The 21867-nt window shown below is 50.9% G+C and overlaps 1 protein-coding gene across 1 annotated transcript; it reads left to right on the top strand.

The window, feature by feature from the left end:
- The first annotated feature begins 9556 nt into the window (after positions 1–9556).
- Positions 9557–20406, top strand: LOC103211613 (transmembrane protease serine 9). Its single transcript, XM_042783242.1, has 11 exons — positions 9557–9593; positions 9859–10018; positions 10863–11122; positions 12039–12172; positions 13471–13608; positions 16193–16447; positions 17161–17242; positions 18262–18418; positions 18793–19058; positions 19547–19683; positions 20254–20406. The coding sequence occupies exons 1-11, from the start codon at positions 9557–9559 to the stop codon at positions 20404–20406; spliced, it is 1779 nt and encodes a 592-aa protein (XP_042639176.1).
- Positions 20407–21867: the final 1461 nt, after the last annotated feature.

Raw genomic sequence — 21867 nt, 5'->3', positions numbered from 1 at the left:
GAATTTGGAGAGCTGGTGGAGGAGAGGTGGAGAAGCTGGGAAGAGAGAGAGAGAGAGAGAGAGAGTGTGTGTGTGTGTGTGTGTGTGTACGGTGGTCCAGAGATTCCTTGTCTAAGTGATAAGTACACTTTCTTGGATTCCTCGAGCCCAGGTACAGGTAAAGACCCTTCATTCTCTTGCCAAAGGCCCCATCTGCAGAGACGTCAGCCTCCTATTTGACCATACCATACCTGTTGGTGTGAAGTCCATTCCAACTCATAGTGACCCTATAGGACAGAGTAGCATAGTGCCTAAGGCCATTGACTGCTCACCAGGAAGCTCATGGTTCAAACCCACCAGCCACTCCTCGGAAGGAAGGTTGGGCAATCTACTTCTGTAGTGATACTGCTTTGGAAACCCAAGGAGGGGTCGCTATGAGTCGGGGCCGACTCGACGGCACATAACAACAACAACAACAACAGGGCAGAGTAGAAGGTGCCCTGTAGGGTAGTCTAGATTGTAATCTTTATGGAAGGAGCCCTGGTAGTGCAGTGGCTAAAGTGCTTGGCTACATTGGGAAGAAGATGTGGCAGCCTGCTTCTGTAAAGTTTACAGCCTTGGAAACCCTCTTGGGGCAATTTTACTCTGTCCTATATGCTATGAGCCGAAATTAGCTCACTGACAATGAGTTTGGTTTGTTTGTAGTCTTTATGGAAGTAGATCACCAAATCTTCCTTCCACAAAGCCACTGGGTGGGTTTGAACCACTGTCCTTTTGGTTAGCAGCCCAATGCTTTAATCACTGCACCACCAGGGCTACTTCTCCCCATTTTACAGAAATAGAAACCTAGAAGAAGGAAAATTCACCTTCACTGATGATTTAAATGAATCCAAGCTGATGGAAGGAAGGTTGGGCAATCTACTTCTGTAGTGATACCGCCTCGGCAACCCAAGGAGGGGTCGCTATGAGTCAAGTCAAGTCAATGGCAGTGACTTTGGTTTGGGCTTTGCTTCCAGTGGGTGTGGTTTGGGCTTTGTTCCCATCAAGACTGACAGCCTTGGAGACCCTGTGGTGCAGTTCCACTCTGTCCTCTAGGGGCGCTGTGGGTCAGAATCCCCTCCAGGCACTGGGTTTGGTTTGGGCTTTGCTTCTGTGAAGGTAGGAGCTCTGGTGGCGCAGTGCCTAAGGCACTTGACTGCTAACCAGAAGGCTGGCGGTTCAAACCCACCAGCCACTCCTCGGAAGGAAGGCTGGGCAATCTACTTCCGTAGTGATACCGCCTCGGAAACCCAAGGAGGGGTCGCTATGAGTCGGGGCCGACTCGACGGCACATAACAAGCTGATGGAAGCAGTCCCAGGGTGGTAAAAATGGTTAGCTCGGCTGCTGCCCCGAAGACTGGAGGTTCAAGTCCAACCAGAGGCAGCTCAAAAGCCTGGAAATCTGTTTCCAAAAACTCAGTCATTGAAACCTTAGGGAGGAGGAAACAACCAAAGTGTCCATCAGCAGATGAATGGATAAACCAAATGTGGTCCATGCACACGATGGAGTCCCACTCTACCATAATCCCTGGTGCACGCAGCCTCCTGGATGAACCTGGGCAACATCATTCTGAGTGAGATAAACTAGAGGGTCAAGACCAAGGTCAGCCACTTCTCCACCGTGAGACCTCGAGTGAGGGGCTCACTTGGTCTGTTAGTTTCCCAGGGCTGTGCGGTGTAGTAAATTACATGGTATGCTTTTTCTAGCCATGATCTTTGTAACTCCCACTTTGCCTTGAGCTACTGTGTAGCTGCTTGTTAAAGTCATTCACTTGGGGCAGCATGAAGTAATCTCCAGAGAAAGTTCTCCCTCTCTCTCTCTCTCTCTCTCATGCATAGAATTCTGATATTGGCATTGGTTGGCTTTGCCACTCTGCCAGGCTCAAAATGAGCCCTCCTGAGGCAGAAGGAATCTCTCTCATGGTCAGCTGAGAGAGACACGTTGCTGAGAGAAAGAGAGAGAGAGAGACATGGCTGAGAGAGCCATGCTGCTGAAAGAGATGCCCAGCTGAGAGAGACTGAGCATGTTCCTGAACTTGAATTGTACCCTGTAGCTCCCCTAATAAGCCCCATAATCTGTGAGTGCTGTGTGGTCACTGCAGCAAATCATCGAACCCAGCAGAGAGGTGGTGGGTGCTGCAGGAGGAATGGTTGGTGTCAAGGCTGGTAAGAGGGTGGTGGCATGTCTGGCCTCATAGGAACAGGCCTTGGGCTGCTGATAGTGATTCTGTCTTCCTCTTGTGAAGTTAAAGGAGGTCAGAAGATGCCACCTCTGTGCCCCTTCAGCATTAACTGCTAACAAAGTTAGCTGTGACAAAATACTACAAATTGTGTGGTGAACAAGAACAGAAATGAATGGTTCAGGAGGCTAGAAGTCCAACTCAGGGTATTGGCATGTTGATTTTTTCTGAGGGGTCTCAGGGAAGAATTGTTCCACCCTTCTCTCCAAGCTTCTGGGAGTAACCAGTAATCCTTGGCTTTCTTTGGCATGGTGTGGCCATCTTTCCTCTGCATTTCTGTCTCTGTGCATCATCTCGTCTTTTATAAGGCCATCAATCATACAGGATTAAGGCCCAACCTACTCCAGGATGACCTCATGTTAACTTAACTGATAACGTCTTCTAAGACTCTATTTCAAAACAGAATCTTATTGACAGACTTGGAGGTTAGATCATCAGCATACGTTTTTGCAGGACACAATTCAATCCATAATAATTAGGATTTCCATCTAGTGAAGAAAATGAGCACATAAGGTCCAAATTTCCATTACAAGAGGTTAAGTGTTAAGATTAAGAGAAGCCGACAGCTTGTGGGAGGGTTGAGATCGACAACGTTAGTTTTTTCTCCATCTATCATGATGTTGTTGGTCAGTCCAATTGTGAGGATTTTCTTCACATCCAGGCATAGTTCATACTAACGGTTGTAGTCTTGGATCTTCATCAGTAAGTGCTTCAAAATGCCCGCTGTTTGTGATGGTTAAGGTTGTGTATCTACTTGGTTGGGCCATGATTCTCGGTGATTTGGCAGATGATATGATGTAATCATCCTCCATTTTGTGATCTGATGTTAGCAGCCAATCAGTTGAAAGAGGTGTTTCCTTGGGGGTGTGGCCTACATCCACTATATAAATGGATGTTCTGGCAAATGCTCCCACTCTCAGTTCTCCATCCAAGTCATCATGCTCTCGTCTGTAGTTCTTGGGATGTGAGCCAGCAACCTGCCATCAGATCTGCAGATTTTGGGATTCACCAGCTCCTGCAGCCCTGTGAGCCAGCAGCCTGCCGTCTGACCTGCTGATCTTGGGTTTGTCAGCCCCTGCAACCATGAGCGTCTGGAGAAGTCTCCAGCTGACAACTGACCCACAGATTCAGATTTGGGATTTACCATCCTCCACTTCTGTGAGCCATTTCCTTGAAATAAACCTCATTCTCTCTCTCTCTCATTTTTCTTCTCCAAAGAAACCAGCCCATGACACTGCTGCTGCCCACACCTCTGTCACACACAGATCCTAATCCTCAGGGTTATAGGGCAATTCCAAGGCACAGACCTATGATTAATTTAAACCCAACTTAAACTTGAGGTGCTTATCAATCGATCCATCATTGCCATGAATGAGACCCCTATCCATGAGGATGGTGATTTGACACTTTCTCCTGCGGAGGAAGAAACTTATAAATAGGGGCAGAACATAGAAGATGCCCCTCTCCTCACCCCAAAATCCAGTCAATCACCACACACACACACTCAACTGGATGCAAGGAAAAGGAATAGAAAGCTGAAACAGAAATTCATGACTCAACCTATTGGAAATCCCATTTTTACTAAAATAAAAAACAAAACCTTATAAAACAACAATATCAAAGAGCAGTGATTGACTTGTGCATTCTTGCAACACAGGCTGAGCTAATTTTATCTTCTGCTGAAATGCATGATTTTGCAGAAGTGTAAGGGCACTTCTCAATCAATACTGAGCCAAATTATAGTCAAACTTGATAATCACTGAATTTAAACAAAGTATTCTTCGAATCTTAAAAAGCCCACCACTGCAGTCAAGTTGATTCCAACTCATAGTGAACTTACAGGACAGAGTAGAACTGCTCCATAGGGTTTCTAAAGCTGTCATCTATGGAAGCAGACTGACACATCTTTCTCCCACAGAGCCGCTGGTGGATTTGAACTGCTGACCATTTGATTAGCAGCCGAGCACTTAACCACTGCACCATGAGAGCTTCTCTTAGAAGTTCTAAGCTGAAGCCAAAACCAAAACCCACAAATAGAGGAAACCCTGTTGTCATTCAGATGATCTCGACTCATGGTGAGCTCATGAATTACACAGTGAAACCACTCCGTAGGGTTTGCTTGAGTGTAATCTTTACAGAAGACCACCAGGCCTTTCATCTCAGGTGCTGGTGGGTGAGTTTGAACCACCACCCTTTAGGTTAGTGGCTGAGGGCCAGCTCTTTGCACTATGCAGAGACCTTGGGGGAGACCCCTGAACATGAAATAGGGGACGTCACCATCAGAACTATTGTGTTGCCTAAATTACCCCCACAGTCTCCATCACCTTAAAGTATCCTATCGTGGGCATAGATGAAAGAGCACTCCCAGCACAATGGTTAAGCACACAGCAGCTAACCAAAAGATCAGTAGTTCAAACCATCCAGCCACTCCATGGCAGAAAGATGTGGCAATCTGCTTCTATAAAGACTCCAAAAAACTATAAACCAAATTCACTGCCATCAAGTCGATTCCAACTCATTGCAACCCCTATTGGGTTTCCGAGACTGTAAATCTTTACGGAAGTAGATCACTCCATCTTCCTTCCACGAAGCAGCTGGTGGGTTTGAACCACTGACCTTCCAGTTAGCAGCCAAATGCCTGATCCACTGAGCCACCAGAGCTCCCCTTGGAACTCCTATGCAGAGTTCCACGTGCTCCTACAATGACTCAGAATTTCACACAAGTGAGATCACACAGCGTTTGTCCTTTTGTGAGTGACATGTTTCATTCCGTGTCATGTTTTCTAGGTTCATTCACATTGTGGAAAAATCTATTTTTGATGTTTGACTGCTGACAACCTTGAAGCCTCACACCCCCTCCTTCCTGCCCTGTTGCCCACCCTCACATCTGGGAATGGGTTTGTGGGGAAGGAGAGAGGACTCATTGGGGGTTCTACAGGAGACTGTTGGGTGCCCAGGGAGAGGGACCTGGCCTGAAGAGATGGAGCCATTAAGAGCCATTCTGCCCTGGAGAACAGGTGAACCTGTCCCGGTGTATGAACTCACTCAGGAAGAACTTGTGGAGTGAGGGCAACGAAGGGGTGGAATGCGGCTCTGGGAACACCCTTGTTTTTTAAGAGATTGATTGTGAAAGGAAGACCTATTCATGAAGGAGGGACAAGGAAGCAGGAAGGCAACCAGAAAAGCATGGTGCCCCGGGAGCTGGGAGAGGAGTGTGTTTCAAGGAGGAGTGGTGGCCGTGTCCAATGCAACCGAGAAGCTGAGTAAGATGAAGACCGAGAGGTGGCCATTGGCTTGGGCAACATGGAAGTGTTTGGAGACCCAAACAAGACTGTGACCACAGAGTGTGGGCAACGGCCACCCCATGGACTGGAGAGAGAAAGGAGGAGAAGGAATCAGCCAGGAGAGCCCCGTGGAGACGTGACTTTGGGAAGGACTGCGGGGACGCAGGGCTGCAATTGGAGGGGACGTGGGGCAGCCCCTGATTAAAGTCAATGGTCCAAGCATGGTCCCAAGGCAGGCACCTAGGGCATCTCAGGAAGTGTTTGGTGAGTGGATGAATGAGTAAGTGAATGAATAAGACAGATAATATAATGAGCCAGAGGAAGAGAGATTTGAAAGGACAGAGAAAGCGGGGATGAGGAACAATGTCTGTAATTGATATTTCTTCACATCCAGGAAGATTCTGTCATCTAAGCCCACGTGGGAAATCCCTTCTTTAGAGAGGAATACACGGATAAGAGCCATATTGGTAATGTGTAGACTTACGTACCCGATACACCAGTCAGTGCTTTGCTGCTTTCTTTGGTGTTCCTGAGAGCAAGCAGTGTGCAGACGTTAGCCTCTCCCAACCCCATTTTTAAAGTTGGCAAAAGTCAGGAGAAAAGCTCGAGCCCATGACAGGAGACAGGTCACAGCAGCCCACATCTGTATGGTTCCAAAAAAAAAAAAAACCCAGCCTCACTGCCATCAAGTCAGTTCCAACTCATAGTGACCCTCATTGGGTTTCCAAGGCAATAAATGTTTAAGGAGGTAGATTACCCTGTCTTCCTTCCTCCCAAGGAGTGGCTGGTGGGTTTGAACCGTCAAACTTATGGTTAGCAGTCAAGTGCCTTAGGCACTACACCATCAGAATTCTTTTCATGATTCCCAAAGTCACCTTTTATTATTATTTTTTTCTTTAACTATTTTACTGTATTTTTTTGGTGAAAGTTTACACAGCAAATAAGCAGGTTCCCATTTAATGATTTCTATACATATTATTCAAGGCACTCTGGTGGTGTAGTGCTGCTAACCAGAAGTTCAGCAGTTTGAACCCACCAGCTTCTCCATGGAAGATAGACGAGGTGGTCTGCTTCTGTAATGATTTACAACCTTGGAAACCCAATAGGAGTTGCTAGGAGTTGGGACTCTATGGCAGTGAGTTTGGTTGGGAGTTTGTACATATTGTTCAGTAATATTGGTTACGTTTTCCCTGTTGGGTCAACATTCTCATTATTTTCCTTCTAGTTGTTCTGTTTTCATGAATCTAGCTTCCCTGCCCACCCTTGCCCTTCACATATTTGCTTCAAGGTAAGTGTTGGTCATTTAGTCTCATATAGATGATTTAAAAAAAAAAAAAAAAAGCAAAGTCTTCATGGGTGATACTGTTTATTTTATGATCCGTTCTGTTACTTAGCTGAAAGGTGACCTGTGGGAGTGGTCTCGGTTCAAAGCTTAAAAAGCATCTCAGGGCAATTATCTTGGGGGTTCCTCTAGTCTCTACTGGTGCAGTAAGTCTGCTCTCTTCTTCTTCTTTTTTTCTTTGAGTTGTTCTACCATTTTATCCCACTCTGAGACCAACTATTGTGTTCCTGGTCCAAATAGTCAGCTATGGCAGCTGGGTACCATCTGCTTCTTCTGGTCTCAGGGTAGGTGGTTCAGGTAGTCTAAAAGCCATCTCATCTTTTTGACTCTGTAGGGGGATTCATGCCTTCATTTATTCACACACACACATTAACTCATTTAGTCATTTGCGTATTCATTCATATGTTTGGGGAATGATTATGAATATAGGTTCTGGAGCCAGCCTGCCTGGTTCAAATCCTGGTTCTGCTCCTCACCAGATGGGTGACTTTGGGCAGGTGGTTTCATCTCACTGTGCCTGTTTCCACAGAGATGAAGGTCTCCATGTGCCATACCTTCACCCATAGGTTGGGGTGGCTGGGTTCTTTCTGGGGAATGGGCTTCACCATGAGCTTATTATAATCTCAGAAAGGAAAGACTTGAGGCACTCAGACATGTGACCTCGGGGGGCTGCCTGGAGGAGGTGGCAAGAGGTGTTCAAAGCTCCAGGATTTCTCTGAAAGTAGGAACTGTGTAGCTACAAACCACCAACCAGTTCTTCTCCTCTCTGGGCACCATTCCAACTGCAAAATAAAGGGGTTGGCTTTATAAACAATAGACAAGGATCTACAACCTTGGAAACCCAATAGGGATTATTGTTGTTGTTGTTGTTATGTGCTGTAGAGTCAGACCCACTCATAGTAACCCCTCCTTGGGTTTCGGAGGCAGTATCGCTACGGAAGTAGATTGCCCAACCTTCCTTCTGAGGAGTGGCTGGTGGGTTTGAACCGCCGGCCTTCTGGTTAGCAGTCAAGTGCCTTAGGCACTGCACCACCAGAGCTCCTTCTAGGGGTTACCAGGAGTTAGAATTGACTCCATGGCACTAGTTTGGTTGGAAGTTTGTACATATTGTTCAATAATATGTGACCACTTATATTAGGTAGATACACTCCTTGGAGAGATCAATCACAGGAGAATGGAAGGGCTGTGTGTGCACAGGGAGACAGCTCAGGGGGCAGGAGTGCATGGAGACATGGACACAGGGAAGAGGTAACTATCGGGAGGAAGTGGTCAGAGAGCTGTTCCCTTGTGGGTAACTGCAGTCAAAGTCATGAGACAAAATGTGTATGAATTGCTATGTAGGGAAAATGAATTTGCTCTGTACACTTTGACCCAAATCACAATAAGGAATTTAAAAGAAAAGGTGGCGGCGGCAGGGGGGGGGTTGGGGGGAGGTGGGGCTTTGGCTTTATCCAGAAGGCACAACACGGGCAGCCTGTGGGTCAAAAGAGAGAGCCACTCATCAAGTCCCTGAGTGGCACAAACTGGGAACCTAAAGGTTAGTGGTTCAAACTCACCCAGTAGCAACACGGAAGAGAGGCCTGGAAATCTGCCGTGTATAGACCACGGCCAAGAAAATGCTGTGAAGAAGCTCTGTTCCTTGACCCAGGGTCGCCGCGAGTCAGAATCAACCTGGGTTGGGTTGGGTTTTTGGTGCTGCTTGAAACAGGGAAGAGAAGGGCTCCTCCTCTCAGCATTTCAAAGACTCCATCAGAGTTATACCTCCACAGAAGCCAGCTGGGAGATGGCTTCTGTCCCTCCATGGCCTCTCTCCCTCTCTCTTTCTTCCTCACTCCCCCCATTTCCTGCCTCTCACTCCACTCCCAAGTCCTCTCCCTCGTTCTCAGCCTGTGTTTCCTGACCTCCCTCCACGGGATCAGGCCCCAGGCGCCCCAGCTCTGCAGCCTCCCTGGCTTCGTCACTGCAGCGGGATTAGAACCCAGCTCCTCTGTCATTCTGAGTCATCATCAGTCCAGAGGTTTAGTGAGGAGGAAAGAGAAAAGAGGGTGCAGCCTTCCCTCCTAAACCCCCGCCGGGCCCCTCCGTTCCTCCCTCCCCCCTCTGCTGAGCTGTAAAAACTCAATTAAGTGTCATTAGCCACAGAAGGCTTCTAAGATTAGAGGACACCCGCCCCACCCTCCTCTTCTTTGTCCCCTTCCCTCAACCAGGAAATCCAACGGGCTGAGACCAAGAGAGTTCAAAGCTTGGCCGCCGTCCAGTTTGGGGCAGACTAGACAGAAGGAAGAGGTAGTGGGGCAGTGATGACAGGCAGCTGAGACAGGTGGACAGTGGGGGAGTTGGCAGACCAGGTGACCAGCAGATGAAAGGACAAGAAGGTAGGTGTACAAAAAGATAGCAGACAGGCTGACAGACTGACAGGCAGACAGCAGAAATTTTAACACCCACAAAGGAGATACGGCAGACATAGAGACAAGGTGAGAAGGGACAGGCAGACAGGCCCCAAGAAGTGGGTGACTCTTGGGAGTGAGGGAGGGGGAGAGGATGGGTTTCCTTGCAAAGGAAGAAGACTGGGTACAGGTGGGAGGGATGGGGAAAAGGGGGAGGGGGGTGGAAAGGGGAGGCATGTTCTGAGAAGCCCCATCATCTCTCCAGACCTTAGGGGTGGCCCCACCATGGGGTTCAGCATCTTTCTGCTTCTGTGTCTTATCGGTGAGTTTACCCCAGGGCACTGAGGCTTGGTCCCAAAGGTGACCTCCATCGCCCCTCCCTCAGCTCTGGCCTCAGGAGGGGAGGGGGGTCACTCTGCCTCTGTTTGGTGTTTTGTTCTGTCTTGTTCTGCACATCACTGGATCTTGGTCCCCCAACTTCTTGCCTGTTTCCCCTGTCTGTGTCTTTCTTGATCTCGGTATCTCTTTCCCCACATCAGCTCTACGGTCTCTGTGTCTCTGACCCCATCTTTCTGGCCTGTCCCCAGGGCTCAGCCAGGAGACCACAGAAAAGATCTACAATGGTACTGAGTGTGTCCCTAACTCACAGCCTTGGCAGGTGGGGCTGTTTGATGGCACCAGACTGCGATGTGGGGGGGTTCTCGTTGACCGCAGGTGGGTCCTCACAGCTGCTCACTGCAGGGGCAGGTAAGCCTACTCTGAGTCCCTTCTGGGATGGGTCAAAGGACGGTCTTTGGAGGAGATTGCTGGAATGAAAGGCTCAGGGAAGGGGCATGCCAAAGGATGAGGAGCTGGTTCTGAAGCAAAAGAGCGTGAGGTTAGCCAAGAACTAGAACTTCCTCAACCGTAGCCAAGGGTGGAGTAGGATTAAATGGAGGAGAGGGGAGGGAAAGGTCTTGGGATCTTCCCACCCTTCTTCTCCCATTCCCTCACACCTTATTTCTTTCTTAAATGGCATCTGTCACCAGCCCCAGACAGTCCCTGACCCTGTCTGGACCATGGACCCGTATCTGACTCAAATTCTCTGTGCAACCTCAAAGACTTAAGTCTGGCACCTCTCTGGGCCTCAATGGTCCCATCTGTAAACGCTTTCCAAGTCTGTGCTCTGGGTGTTTCGCGAAAAGGAAGCTCAGACACATGGAAACAGAGAGACTTGGGGACGGGAACAAAGAGAACTCATTCATTACTCACCTGTTCATTCATTCAACCATGTTTACACGTCCTCTGTGCCAGACCATCCTCTAGGTTCTGGGAATTCAGCAAGGAACAAGTAAGACAGGTGTCCCTACCCTCAGGGCACTCGCAGCAGAATCAGAAAGACACATGGGTGCACGGGGATCAAGATATGGGAGGAGAAAAGGGGTAAACACCCTACATGGAAAGGCAGAGACAGACTGCAAGACGGAAGGACACTTAGAGAGAGAAAGAGAGAGGAACAGGACAGTGATGGTGAAGGAAGGATGCAGAGATGGCCAGCAGGGTCTGGGTGTGTGGGTGCCTGGGTGCCTGTTCACCCGCTATGACCCTTCAGCAGGTACTGGGTGCGCCTTGGGGAACACAGCCTGAGTCGGCTGGACTGGACAGAGCAGATCCGACGCAGCGGCTTCTCGGTGACCCACCCCAGCTACCAAGGAGCCACGAAGAATCATGACCACGACCTACGACTTCTGCGGCTGGGCATGCCCATCCGCCTGACCCGCGGCGTCCAGACCCTGCCTCTGCCCAGAAGTTGTGCAACCGCTGGCACTGAGTGCCACATCTCGGGCTGGGGCACCACCAACCAGCCAACGAGTAAGTGAGACCTGGGAGCAGGGGGCAACATTTTGGTTGTAAAGTAAGAGGTCAAGGATCATGATATCTCAAAGGAAGGGCAGGTGAAGGGTCAAGGGGTGGGGCAAACATCAAAGATGATAGACCGGGTGGGTCAAGTGAGTCTTGAGAGTCAACGTGGTTAAGGGATAGGGTATGAAGTCAGGGGTCGTGGATGTCATAAGGTCAGAGTGATGTCACCAGATTGGGGTAAGGGGTATTTATAATGGAGGGAAGTCCAGAAGGAACCATGGGGCTCTGGGGTCTGAGGTCATTAGAGTTATGCTCATGGGATTCAGACGTTGCACTGCTATTTGGTCACAATCTGAGGATGGAAATTGAGATTCAATCAAGGAGGGCATGTCTGGGGTTGGAAGTCATGAGGTCTGTGGTCTGGGACCAGAGATTAGGGGTCATAGTGTCTGGCATTAAATAAACGAGGATCAGAGGTCACTGTGGAGTTGGGGACAATGAGGATACTGAACTGAGGTTGGAGGTGAAGGTGAGGAACATGGCATCAGGAGACAGAGAAGATGGTGCTTTCAGTTGGGATGGAAGGCGAATGAGATTGAAGGTCAGAGGCCACAGAATCTTGGACTAGATGGGAAGACCAGTCTGGGTTCCTTGTATCTGAGACTGGAGGACAGGTAGGTTTTGAGTCCCGGCATTTACAGTCAGAGGTCAAAAGTCAGGGTGACCGGGCTACTGAGTTGGGGTCAAAAGTCACTATGAACTCAAGTCATGAAATTTAGAGGTTTTAGGTTTGTGGCCTGGAGATCACTAGGAGGCTAGTGGGATCGACTTGGAGCTGGAGGTCTTGGGGTTCCTTGTGAGCAGGGATGTGGCCCTAACATGGAGAACTTTGGGACACCCTGCCGCACTCACCTTCCACCCCCAGACCCGTTCCCGGACCGGCTCCAGTGCCTCAACCTGACCATCGTCTCTGATGCCACCTGCCGGGCCATGTTCCCTGGAAGAATCACAGACAACATGGTGTGTGCAGGAGGCACCCCCGGGGAGGACGCCTGCCAGGTGTGTGGACATAGAGAGGAAGGAAGGGAGGAAGCGGGGGACAGAGAGGAGGGGGAGAGAGGGGATGGGACACAGAGGAGAAGGAGCTGGAGAAACGGAATGGAGAGCCGGGGAGAGATGGGGTCAGAAGGGGAAGGAGAGAAGCAGAGAACTGAGGAAGAACCAGGAAATAGAAGAGAGGGCAGGGGAGAAGTGGGCAGAGAGCGCAGAGAGAGGTAGGGGGCAGAGAAGGAAAGATGGGAGTGGCCACAAAGAGGGGAGTTCCGGTGCAGAGTTAGCCAGGGCTTGGAATTCAGGCTGGGAACCAGGGACTGTGAGACTTCCGTGTACAGTTCTCCACTTGGTGCTAGTCCAGCGCAGGGATGAAGACAAGAAAGGGAGCGAGGGACCATCCCACTCTCTAATTCTGCATTCTTGCCCTCTTGGGTCCTTCAGAGAGGAGGCTGCCCCATCTCACTGGCCAGGACCCCAGAGAAAGCCCGCTATCCTTTAAGATGCTCATTGAATATAATCTCTGCACTCATTGGCTAGGGCCTAGCCAATGTCCTTCAGAAAACCTTCTGTCCTTCCCTGGGATTGGTCACTGGTGATACTGTTCTCTTCCCTCATTGGCCAGGACTGCAGCCATTGTTCTTATAATAACCCCCTGCCCTTCATAGAGTTTCAAAGAGCTCTGGTGGCGGGAATGGTTAAAGCATTTGGCTGTGAACCGAAAAGTTAGCAGTTCTAGCCCACCAACCAGCTGCTCCTTGGGAAAACATGGGGAAGTCTGCTTCCATAAAGATTTACAGCCTTGGAAACTCTATGGGGCAGTTCTACTCTGTCCTATCGGGTAACCAGGACTGGGAATCGTGACAGCAGTGCGTTTTGATTTTCACAGTCTCACCTTCCTTCCTTGGGATTGGTCATTGGAGATAATGTTCTCTTCTCTCATTGGCCAAGGCTCCACCTATTGTCTGTCCTTAAGAGACTCTTTTGATGGAGTCCCACCCTCCTTCTCTGGGCTGGTCATTAGAGATAGAGTTCTCTTCTCTCATTGGGCAGAGGTCCAGCCATTGCCCTGAAGACTGTCCTCCGCCCTATGGAGTCCCTCCCCCTCTCATTCGTTGGGATTGGCTCATACAGATGCTACTTTCTTCTCTATTGGTCAGGATCCCTGCCGCTGTCTTCAGAGGATCTGTCTGAATTGAGTCACTGTCTTCATGGCTCACGAACGGGTTGGAGGTGCTGAGGATAGGAAAATGAAAAGAGAATTTCTCTTAGATTCAGAAAGCGCTTCTTCTCCTTCTTCCCTACAGGGTGACTCCGGGGGCCCCCTGGTATGTGGCGGAGTCCTTCAGGGTCTGGTGTCCTGGGGGTCCGTGGGGCCTTGCGGGCAAGCAGGCATTCCAGGAGTCTACACCAGGATTTGCAGATATGTGGACTGGATTCACAGCGTCATAAGGAACAACTGACCTGCTTCTTCCACATCCACACAGCTTGGGGGGCCACTCTGACCCTCAGAGTACCAGCACCTCCTTTATCATTACCCACAGCACCCACACTTCTCAGTGTGAGAACCTTCTTCCTGGAACTCCAACTTCAGTCAGCCCTTCCAAGAGCCATGTTTGGGAGGAGGGTGACTATGTGGAATAAATATAACTGGAAGAGGGGTAATGTCAATCTTTTTGATGTCCCCATACTGGTTGCCAGGAGCTCTGGTAGCATAGTGCCTAAGGCACTTGACTGCTAACCAGAAGGCTGGCGGTTCAAACCCACCAGCCACTCCTCGGAAGGAAGGTTGGGCAATCCTACTTCCGTAGTGATATCGCCTCGGAAACCCAAGGAGGGGTCGCTATGAGTCGGGGGCGACTCGACGGCAAATAACAACAACATAACATACTGGTTGCCACTGTATGGAAGGTTCATGGATTCCCCTACTTACAGGTGTGAAAATAGAGACCAGAGATAAGAATTTTCCCCCAGAGTCACACAGGAATGAAATTAAAAAAAAGTTACCTATGATAATAAAATCAATCATTTTTTTTCCTAGGCAGCTTGTCAAGAACTGGGTCTAGAGTCAAGAGGGGTTTCAAGGACTCATGAAAAACCTGAAAGGGGAAAAACAAGGATTGTCTCCTAAACCACAAAATGAAAACTCCAAAATCATAATTCATGACCATTTAATTAAATGCCTATTAAATGTAACATTCTTTCAACTAGCCAACTGCAATCCAACTCTTTCGCAGTTGAACGAGAGAGCCCTGGTGGCACCGTGGTTAAAGCACTTGGCTGCTAACCAAAAGATCAGCGGTTTGAACCCACCAGCAGGACAAAGATGTGTCAGTCGGCGTCCATAAAAGTTTACGACCTTGGCAACCCTATGGGGCATTTCTACTCTGTTCTATAGGATTACTATGAGTCAGAATCATTTCAGTGGTAGTGGGGCTGGTAGTTGAATATACTTTGTGTTTCATGTCGAATGTGGGTTTGTTTTAATATGTCTGTGATGATGATGGATGGGGCGTAGTCTTGGAAAGCAAGAGAGGTCCTGCTCACCTTCTCGATTGGGTCTCCACCAGCTCTCCCCGGACAAAAGACAATGTGGAAAGAAAACATCTTCTCCCCACATCCGCCAAAGTGGAATTGTTGTTGTCAGGTGACATCAAGACAGCGCCAACTCATAGACACCCTAGGTACAACAGAGCCAAACTCTGCCTGGTCCCGTGCTTCCTCACTACCATTGCTGTGTTTGAGCCCGTCCGTTGTTGCAGCAACGCTGTCAGTCCATCTGATTAAGGGTCTTCCTCTTTTGCCCTGACCCTCTGTTTTACCAAGCACAATGCCCTTCTCCAGGGATCACATCTCTAAAGTACATGAAACAAAATCGCTCTATCCCCAGCTTCCAAGGAACACTCTGGCTGTACTTCTTCCAAGACAGACGTGTTCATTCCTCTGGCAAGTCCGTGGTGTACTCAGTATTCTTCACCAGCACTAGTCGAGACGGGGAGGAGTGAGGCACGCTCCCAGTGGGGACAGGGACATTTGCTGAGTGCCTACTGTGCTGGGTTCTCTTTATGTGGAATCTCCTAGAGTCCTCATCCCAACCCCACGAGGCAGGGCTGCCACCCCCATTTCGCAGGTGAAGAAACTGAACCTCACAGAGGTGGAGTTCTAGGTCCCACGTCACACAGGTAGGAAGAGGAAGAGCTAGCAGCACCCGGGCGTACCCCGCCTTGTTCCACACCTGGTAGGGGGAGAGGCGAGGAATAGAGGAGGACATCTGATAAACAAACTGGGAGAAGTAGGGAACCGCACGTCTACTGATGAGCCGGCTGAGGTGGCTGGGAGACTGAGGAGCCATCTTGCCGAGGTCACACAGAGAGTAAGTGGACACAGCAGCTGTATTCGGACGCTGGGCGATCGGGGGGCCTGGGGGCTGGGCCAGGGCGGCAGGAGGAAGGGTCAGAGGAGAAGCACAGCCCCGGAGCCGTCTTGGGGATTAGGCTGCCTGCAAAGGGTTAATTGACTTTTCCTGGCCCAAGACTCCCACAGGCCCCGACCTGCCTCCCCCACCCTCCGGTCCTGCCCCACCTCTGAGATGCCCCAGTTTTCCCCCTTCCTTGGAATAGAGAAAGGGGAGAGGTTCCCCCTGAGGAGGCCAGAGGTCCACCTTGGCTGGGAGATGGGGCGGAAGAGGTATGGGGAAGAGGACAGACATGCAGACTAGGTAGAGAGAGAGAGGAATGGGGGGGAAGTGGGGGAGAATTAAAGACGGAAAAAAAAAAAGAATCAGAAAGAAAACAGACAAAGGGTGACATGAAGAATGATACAGGGGCACAAAAGAGACAGAAATACGGACAGGAAGAAAAACTGAGAGACACGCAGAGATCGGGTTAGAAAGTGGCAGGTAAAGAGAGAGACCGGAAGGACCCCGAAGAATGGACAGACAGACAGACGCGAAGACAGCCAGAAAAGCAGAGAGGGGAGGAGGGGACACGGCGCCGGCGGCACCTCCCAGGTCCTGGGCCGGCCGATAAGGCGGAGCTAGGAGGCCCCGTCATCCCAGGGCCCTGCCCGGGGCCGCCCGGCGCCTGTGCCTGGCGCTCCGACCCAGCCTGCTGCCGCCGCCGCCGCCGGGCCCCCGGACCCCGAGCCGAGCCCGCCCGTGAGTCCCGGAGCGAAGGGGAAGGAAACCGTGCCCTGACCCCCTCCAGGCGCCTGGGCGCCCCGGGGCGCCTGGCCCCTGCCTCCGCGCCCCTGCCTCCCTCCCTCGCACCTTCCTTCTCGGCCTGGGTGAGGGGGTCTCTGTCTGTCTCTGCGCCTCTCACCCTGCCCCAGCTCCCCCAACCTCGAAAGACCTCTGACCCCAGGTTTGGTGGAAGCAGAGCCCAGCCCTCCACCCCCAGCCCCGCTGGCCCTCCCCTGGCCAGCCCCGCCCAGCCATGCCTCAAAGGAAAAGGGGTTCAGCAAGGTGGGGGGTCAGGACGTTGTCCCAGGGTGAGCCCCTTCTGCACCCTTCCTTGGCAGACCTCAAAGGGCCCATGTCACCCTGCCTTTGGGTCAAGGAACATGGGGCAGGACCGCCGGATGGATTCAGGTCCTTATTGCTCCTCTCCCAGACCCTGGGCCCCGTCTCAGGTGGCCAGGAAGGAGATCGTTCTCCAAAATGCACCAGGGACAGACATCCCTTGACTGACTTAAAACGGGGCCAGCCCATCGCTTGCCCCAAACAGCGCCTCTCCCAACAGCTTCCTCACCCTCCTTGGCATACCGCAAGCTTCTAGCCAGCATCAGACCCCTTCCAAGGCCGCTCTCCATACCAGACTTAGTTCAAGGGTTTGGAGGTTGGAGTGCCGTGAGAACCAGGGGACCCCCTCGCCCCAAGCCCTAAGATTTCTCCCTGGGGGAAGCAGGGGGCTGGAGCGGGTGAGGGAGAGAAAAGGGTTCGGAGCAGGCCCCCAGTCTCCTGGTAAAGTGGCTTTGCCTCTGTCCTTCCCTGTTCCCAGAAGAACCTGGGGCCTGCCCTACCCCGGCTGCAGCTCCAGGCCATGACGATTCTGCAATTAATCACGCTTGTTCTGGTGACAGGTACGGTGAGGGGCGCGGAAGGGCAGGCACTTCCCCTTCAAGTCTCTAGGGTCGATCCTCAACCCTCTCTGCCTGGGCACTGACAGGGCGATGCTCAAAACATAGAACCGTCCACAGAGCATCTGAACAGAGAGGGCCCATGCGGTTCTGCAGCTGTTTGGTGCTGTTCCATGTGCAAGTCCTTTAGATGCTAGATTGAGGAGAGGTCGGGCAGGTCCTGGAGGGAGAGGGCACCTGGGGTGGGGTGGGAACAGTTGCATAGTGCTAGGACAGTGCTTAGGAGCTCTGGTGGTGCAGTGCCTAAGGCACTTGACTGCTAACCAGAAGGCTGGCGGTTCAAACCCACTAGCCACTCCTCGGAAGGAAGGTTGGGCAATTCTACTTCTGTAGTCATACTGCCTCGGAAACCCAAGGAGGGGTCACTAGGAGTCAAGTCAAGTCAATGGCAGTGACTTTGGTTTGGGCTTTGCTTCCAGTGGGTGTGGTTTGGGCTTTGCTCCCATCAAGACTGACAGCCTTGGAGACCCTGTGGTGCAGTTCCACTCTGTCCTCTAGGGGCGCTGTGGGTCAGAATCCCCTCCAGGCACTGGGTTTGGTTTGGGCTTTGCTTCTGTGAAGGTAGGAGCTCTGGTGGTGCAGTGCCTAAGGCACTTGACTGCAAACCAGAAGGCTGGCGGTTCAAACCCACTAGCCACTCCTCGGAAGGAAGGTTGGGCAATGGCAATCTACTTCCGTAGTGATACTGCATCAGAAACCCAAGGAGGGGTCGCTATGAGTCGGGGCCGACTCGATGGCACATCACAACAACAACAACAGGACAGTAGTGTACTGACCAACCAGCTTGGAACTATTTCAATCATTAAATGCCCCATCGTCTGTACGATGCATCACAGCGGGGCTCTGGGCTGGGACCCAGACCACCCACCCTCCCTCTCTTCTCAACACCCCTATTCCTTCGCGTCCACCCATCCTACCTCCTCTCGTGCCTGAGTCCCCTCTTTTGCCCCTGCCCCCTCCAGGGCATGTAGGGGGAGAGACCAGGATCATCAAGGGACACGAATGTGCCCCCCATTCCCAGCCCTGGCAGGTGGCACTATTCCAGAAGACAAGACTACTCTGCGGGGCAACGCTCATCGCTCCCCAATGGCTCCTGACAGCTGCCCACTGCCGCAAGCCGTGGGTGCGGGGGCTGGGGCGGGGCTGGGAGGGAGCTGGAGATGGACAGGTGGAAGGAGATGGGAGAAGGGATAGAGAAGATGTGCATGGGGCGAGGGGAGGTCAAGGTGAAAGACGTGGATGGATGGATAAGCGTTAGCATTGATGGGATCGAAGCTGGAGGAAAAGGGATGCTGTTGGAACTGGAAGTGGGTTGGGCAGTGGGTTGGGGATATGTCTGGGATGGAGGCTTTGGTGGGAGATGGGAGTGAGGTTGGAAGTGGAGTGGCATCCCTTCATCCTCACAGGTGTCACACATCTCTCCCTCTGTGTCTTCCCTCATCTCCTACGTCTCCCTCCCTTTTCATCTCTGACCGTCATCTCTTCCACCTCAGCCACTACATAGTACACCTGGGCGAACATAACCTCCAGCGAGAGGATGGCTGTGAGCAGACTCGGACAGCCACCGAGTCCTTCCCCCACCCAGAATACAACAACAGCCTCCCCAACAAAGACCACCGCAATGATATCATGTTGGTGAAAATGGCAGCACCAGCTCTCATCACCCGGGCCGTGCGACCCCTCACCCTGTCATCACACTGTGTCACCGCTGGCACTCGCTGCCTCATTTCTGGCTGGGGCACCACATCCAGCCCCCAGTGTAGGGGCTCCAAAGGGGAACATGGGGAGGGGGCCATGATTGGAAGGATTCGGGAATCGTAGTGATGTAGGGGGGTGTCATTGGTGGGATACCTTGAAAGGAAGAGTGGTATAATAAGGGCTGAGGAGGGTGGAGATAAAAGTTTGAGCCTTGGAGTCAGACAGATAGGATGTGCAATCCAAGCTCCACAACTTGCTAGTTGTGGGACCTTAGGCAAGTGATGTCACCTCTCTGAACCTTGATTGTCTTCTCTATAAAATATGAGTAATCACACCTACCTCTCAAGGTTGGATCGGAGATATTGATGACAGAGTATCCTGGCATAAAGACCTTATTTGATAGCATTATTAATTACTGTTTTTAGAAGCAGAAAGATGAGTTGGCTACAAGCAAGAGGGAAAGGGAGTCTTTCCAAATCCTTAATATTGAGCTACAACTACAAAGAAAAGGGACTCCAGTGCCCACACTTTCTTGTACCATTTTCACAGTGCACCTACCCCACACTTTGCGATGTGCCAACATCACCATCATTGAGCACAAGGAGTGTGAGGAGGCCTATCCTGGTAACATCACCGACACCATGTTGTGTGCCAGCGTTCGAGAAGAGGGCAAGGACTCCTGCCAGGTCAGAGTGCAGAGCCTGGGTCTCCAACCATGTGGCTAACCCCCATCTCTAATCTCAATGACGTCTTCCTGTCCACCTGCAAGTTTATCCTCAACCCCAACCCCACCTACCCCTGTTGTTGTTGTTATGTGCCGTCAAGTCAGACCTGACTCATAGTGACCCCTCCTTGGGTTTCCGAGGCAGTATCACTATGGGAGTAGATTGCCCAACCTTCCTTCCGAGGAGTGGCTGGTGGGTTTGAACCGCCAGCCTTCTGGTTAGCAGTCAAGTGCCTTAGGCACTGTGCCCCCAAATTCCACTCCATCCCCAATCCCCACAGCCAACCTCAACACAACCTTTATCCTCACCCCAGCTCCATCCTCATTTCCACACCCATTTCCAACCCTGACCATCCCAAAACTTATTTTCAGCTCTTACTTCACCCCATTCTCATCCCTAACCCCAGCTTCCTACCCAGCTAGTACCATTGCCAACTCAATCTTCAGTCTGAACCCCACCTCATCTTCTGCCCAACACCATGCCCGGTGCTACCCCTCTTCTCTGATTGGCCCTCTTTGTCCTCATCCCCAGGGTGACTCTGGGGGACCTCTTGTTTGTAACGGTTCTCTGCAAGGCATTATCTCCTGGGGCCAGGATCCATGCGCTGTCACCAAAAAGCCTGGTGTCTACACAAAGGTCTGCAAATATGTGGACTGGATCAAGAAGACCATGGAAAGCAATTAGCCAGGACCAGCTTGTCACAGCTCAGCACTCTTATTACTAAGTGATCTTTCCGTTTATTCTGGTCTAATTAAACACTAAACCAGGACCCTTTATGTATTTTCTTTGGGTCTCCTTGATTGAAGATGGGAATGACATTGGGATCAACTTGGGGTTTGGAATCAGCAAGACGTGGATTCCAATCTTGGCTTGTACTAACTTGTGACTGTGGGAATGATAATAGCTGTTTGGTTTTCTTTTGTTCACTGTTGTATGCCAAACCTTAAGACAGTTCCTCAGGAGCTCTGGTGGCACTGTGTTTAAAGCATTGGGCTGCTAACCAAAAGGTCATTGGTTCAAACCCACCAGCTGCTCCATGGGAGAAAGATGAGACAGTCTCCTTCCACGTCAATGTTCAGTCTTGGAAACCCTATGGGCTAAGACACTTGCCTGCTAACCAGACGGCTGGCGGTTCAAACCCACCAGCCACTCCTCGGAAGGAAGGTTGGGCAATCCTACTTCCGTAGTGATACTGCCTCAGAAACCCAAGGAGGGGTCGCTATGAGGCGGGTTTGACTCAACGGTACATAACAACAACAACAATAGGGTCACTATGAATCAGAATTGACTCAATGGCAGTGGGTGGGTTTTTAAGACAGTTCCTGGCACACACCAAGGGCTCAAAAATCATTTGTTCAATGAATGAATGTATTGAGGACTTACATTTCATACTGTTACTAGTGCCCGACCTTGGTCTAAAAGGTTTTAAATGTTTCAACTAATTTGTTGTTGTCGTTGTTATGTGCCATCAAGTCGGACCCGACTCATAGCGACCCCTCCTTGGGTTTCCGAGGCAGTATCACTATGGAAGTAGATTGCCCCATCTTCCTTCCGAGGAGTGGCTGGTGGGTTTGAACCGCCAGCCTTCTGGTTAGCAGTCAAGTGCTTTAGGCACTATGCTACCAGAGCTCCCTCAACTAATTTAGTCCTTACAAAAGTCTACAAGGTCGGTACTGTGGGGTATGGACATGACATCCCCTGTTCATGGTCCCTCGACCTGTAAGCAAAGAGGAAAGATCTGAAGCTAGGTGAGCTCTTATAAAGCAAAGTTCACTTTACTTGTCTGTGAAATCCGTAAGCGTGCAAGGCTCTGGTTGCACATAGTAAGTGTGCGCACGTAGTAAGACCTCACAAAAAGGTATTCTTTTTCCCAGCCTCCATGATGAATAGCAGCTCAACTAGCTCTGTGTTGGCTGGTAGGGTAGTCCTCCGCCACAAGTGGCTGTCTAAACTAAAACCGAGCAAGATCGGAACCTCAGCTCCTCACTCACACTGGCCACACTTCACGTGCACACCAGCCACGCGTGACTTAGATGGCACAAATGGGACATTCCCACCACTGCAGAGTCTCCCACTAGACGGCACTGCTCTGTACAAAGTCGGGAGTCAGTTCTCAGTGGGAAAGGTGTCCGACACCTAGTCCAG

This window comes from Orycteropus afer, unplaced genomic scaffold (genome assembly GCF_000298275.1).
Source record: "Orycteropus afer afer isolate SDZICR_OR568_19922 unplaced genomic scaffold, OryAfe1.0 scaffold00765, whole genome shotgun sequence".
Lineage (NCBI taxonomy): Eukaryota > Metazoa > Chordata > Mammalia > Tubulidentata > Orycteropodidae > Orycteropus > Orycteropus afer.
This window is presented reverse-complemented; position numbering and strand designations above follow the sequence as displayed.

Bases quoted from the DNA above. Each gene is read 5' to 3' on its own strand.
- LOC103211613 (XM_042783242.1), top strand. From the start codon at position 9,557: ATGGGGTTCAGCATCTTTCTGCTTCTGTGTCTTATCG. The intron at 11,123-12,038 runs GTAAGTGAGACC...TTCCACCCCCAG, and splicing joins CACCACCAACCAGCCAACGA to ACCCGTTCCCGGACCGGCTC. The intron at 19,059-19,546 runs GTAGGGGCTCCA...CCATTTTCACAG, and splicing joins CACCACATCCAGCCCCCAGT to TGCACCTACCCCACACTTTG.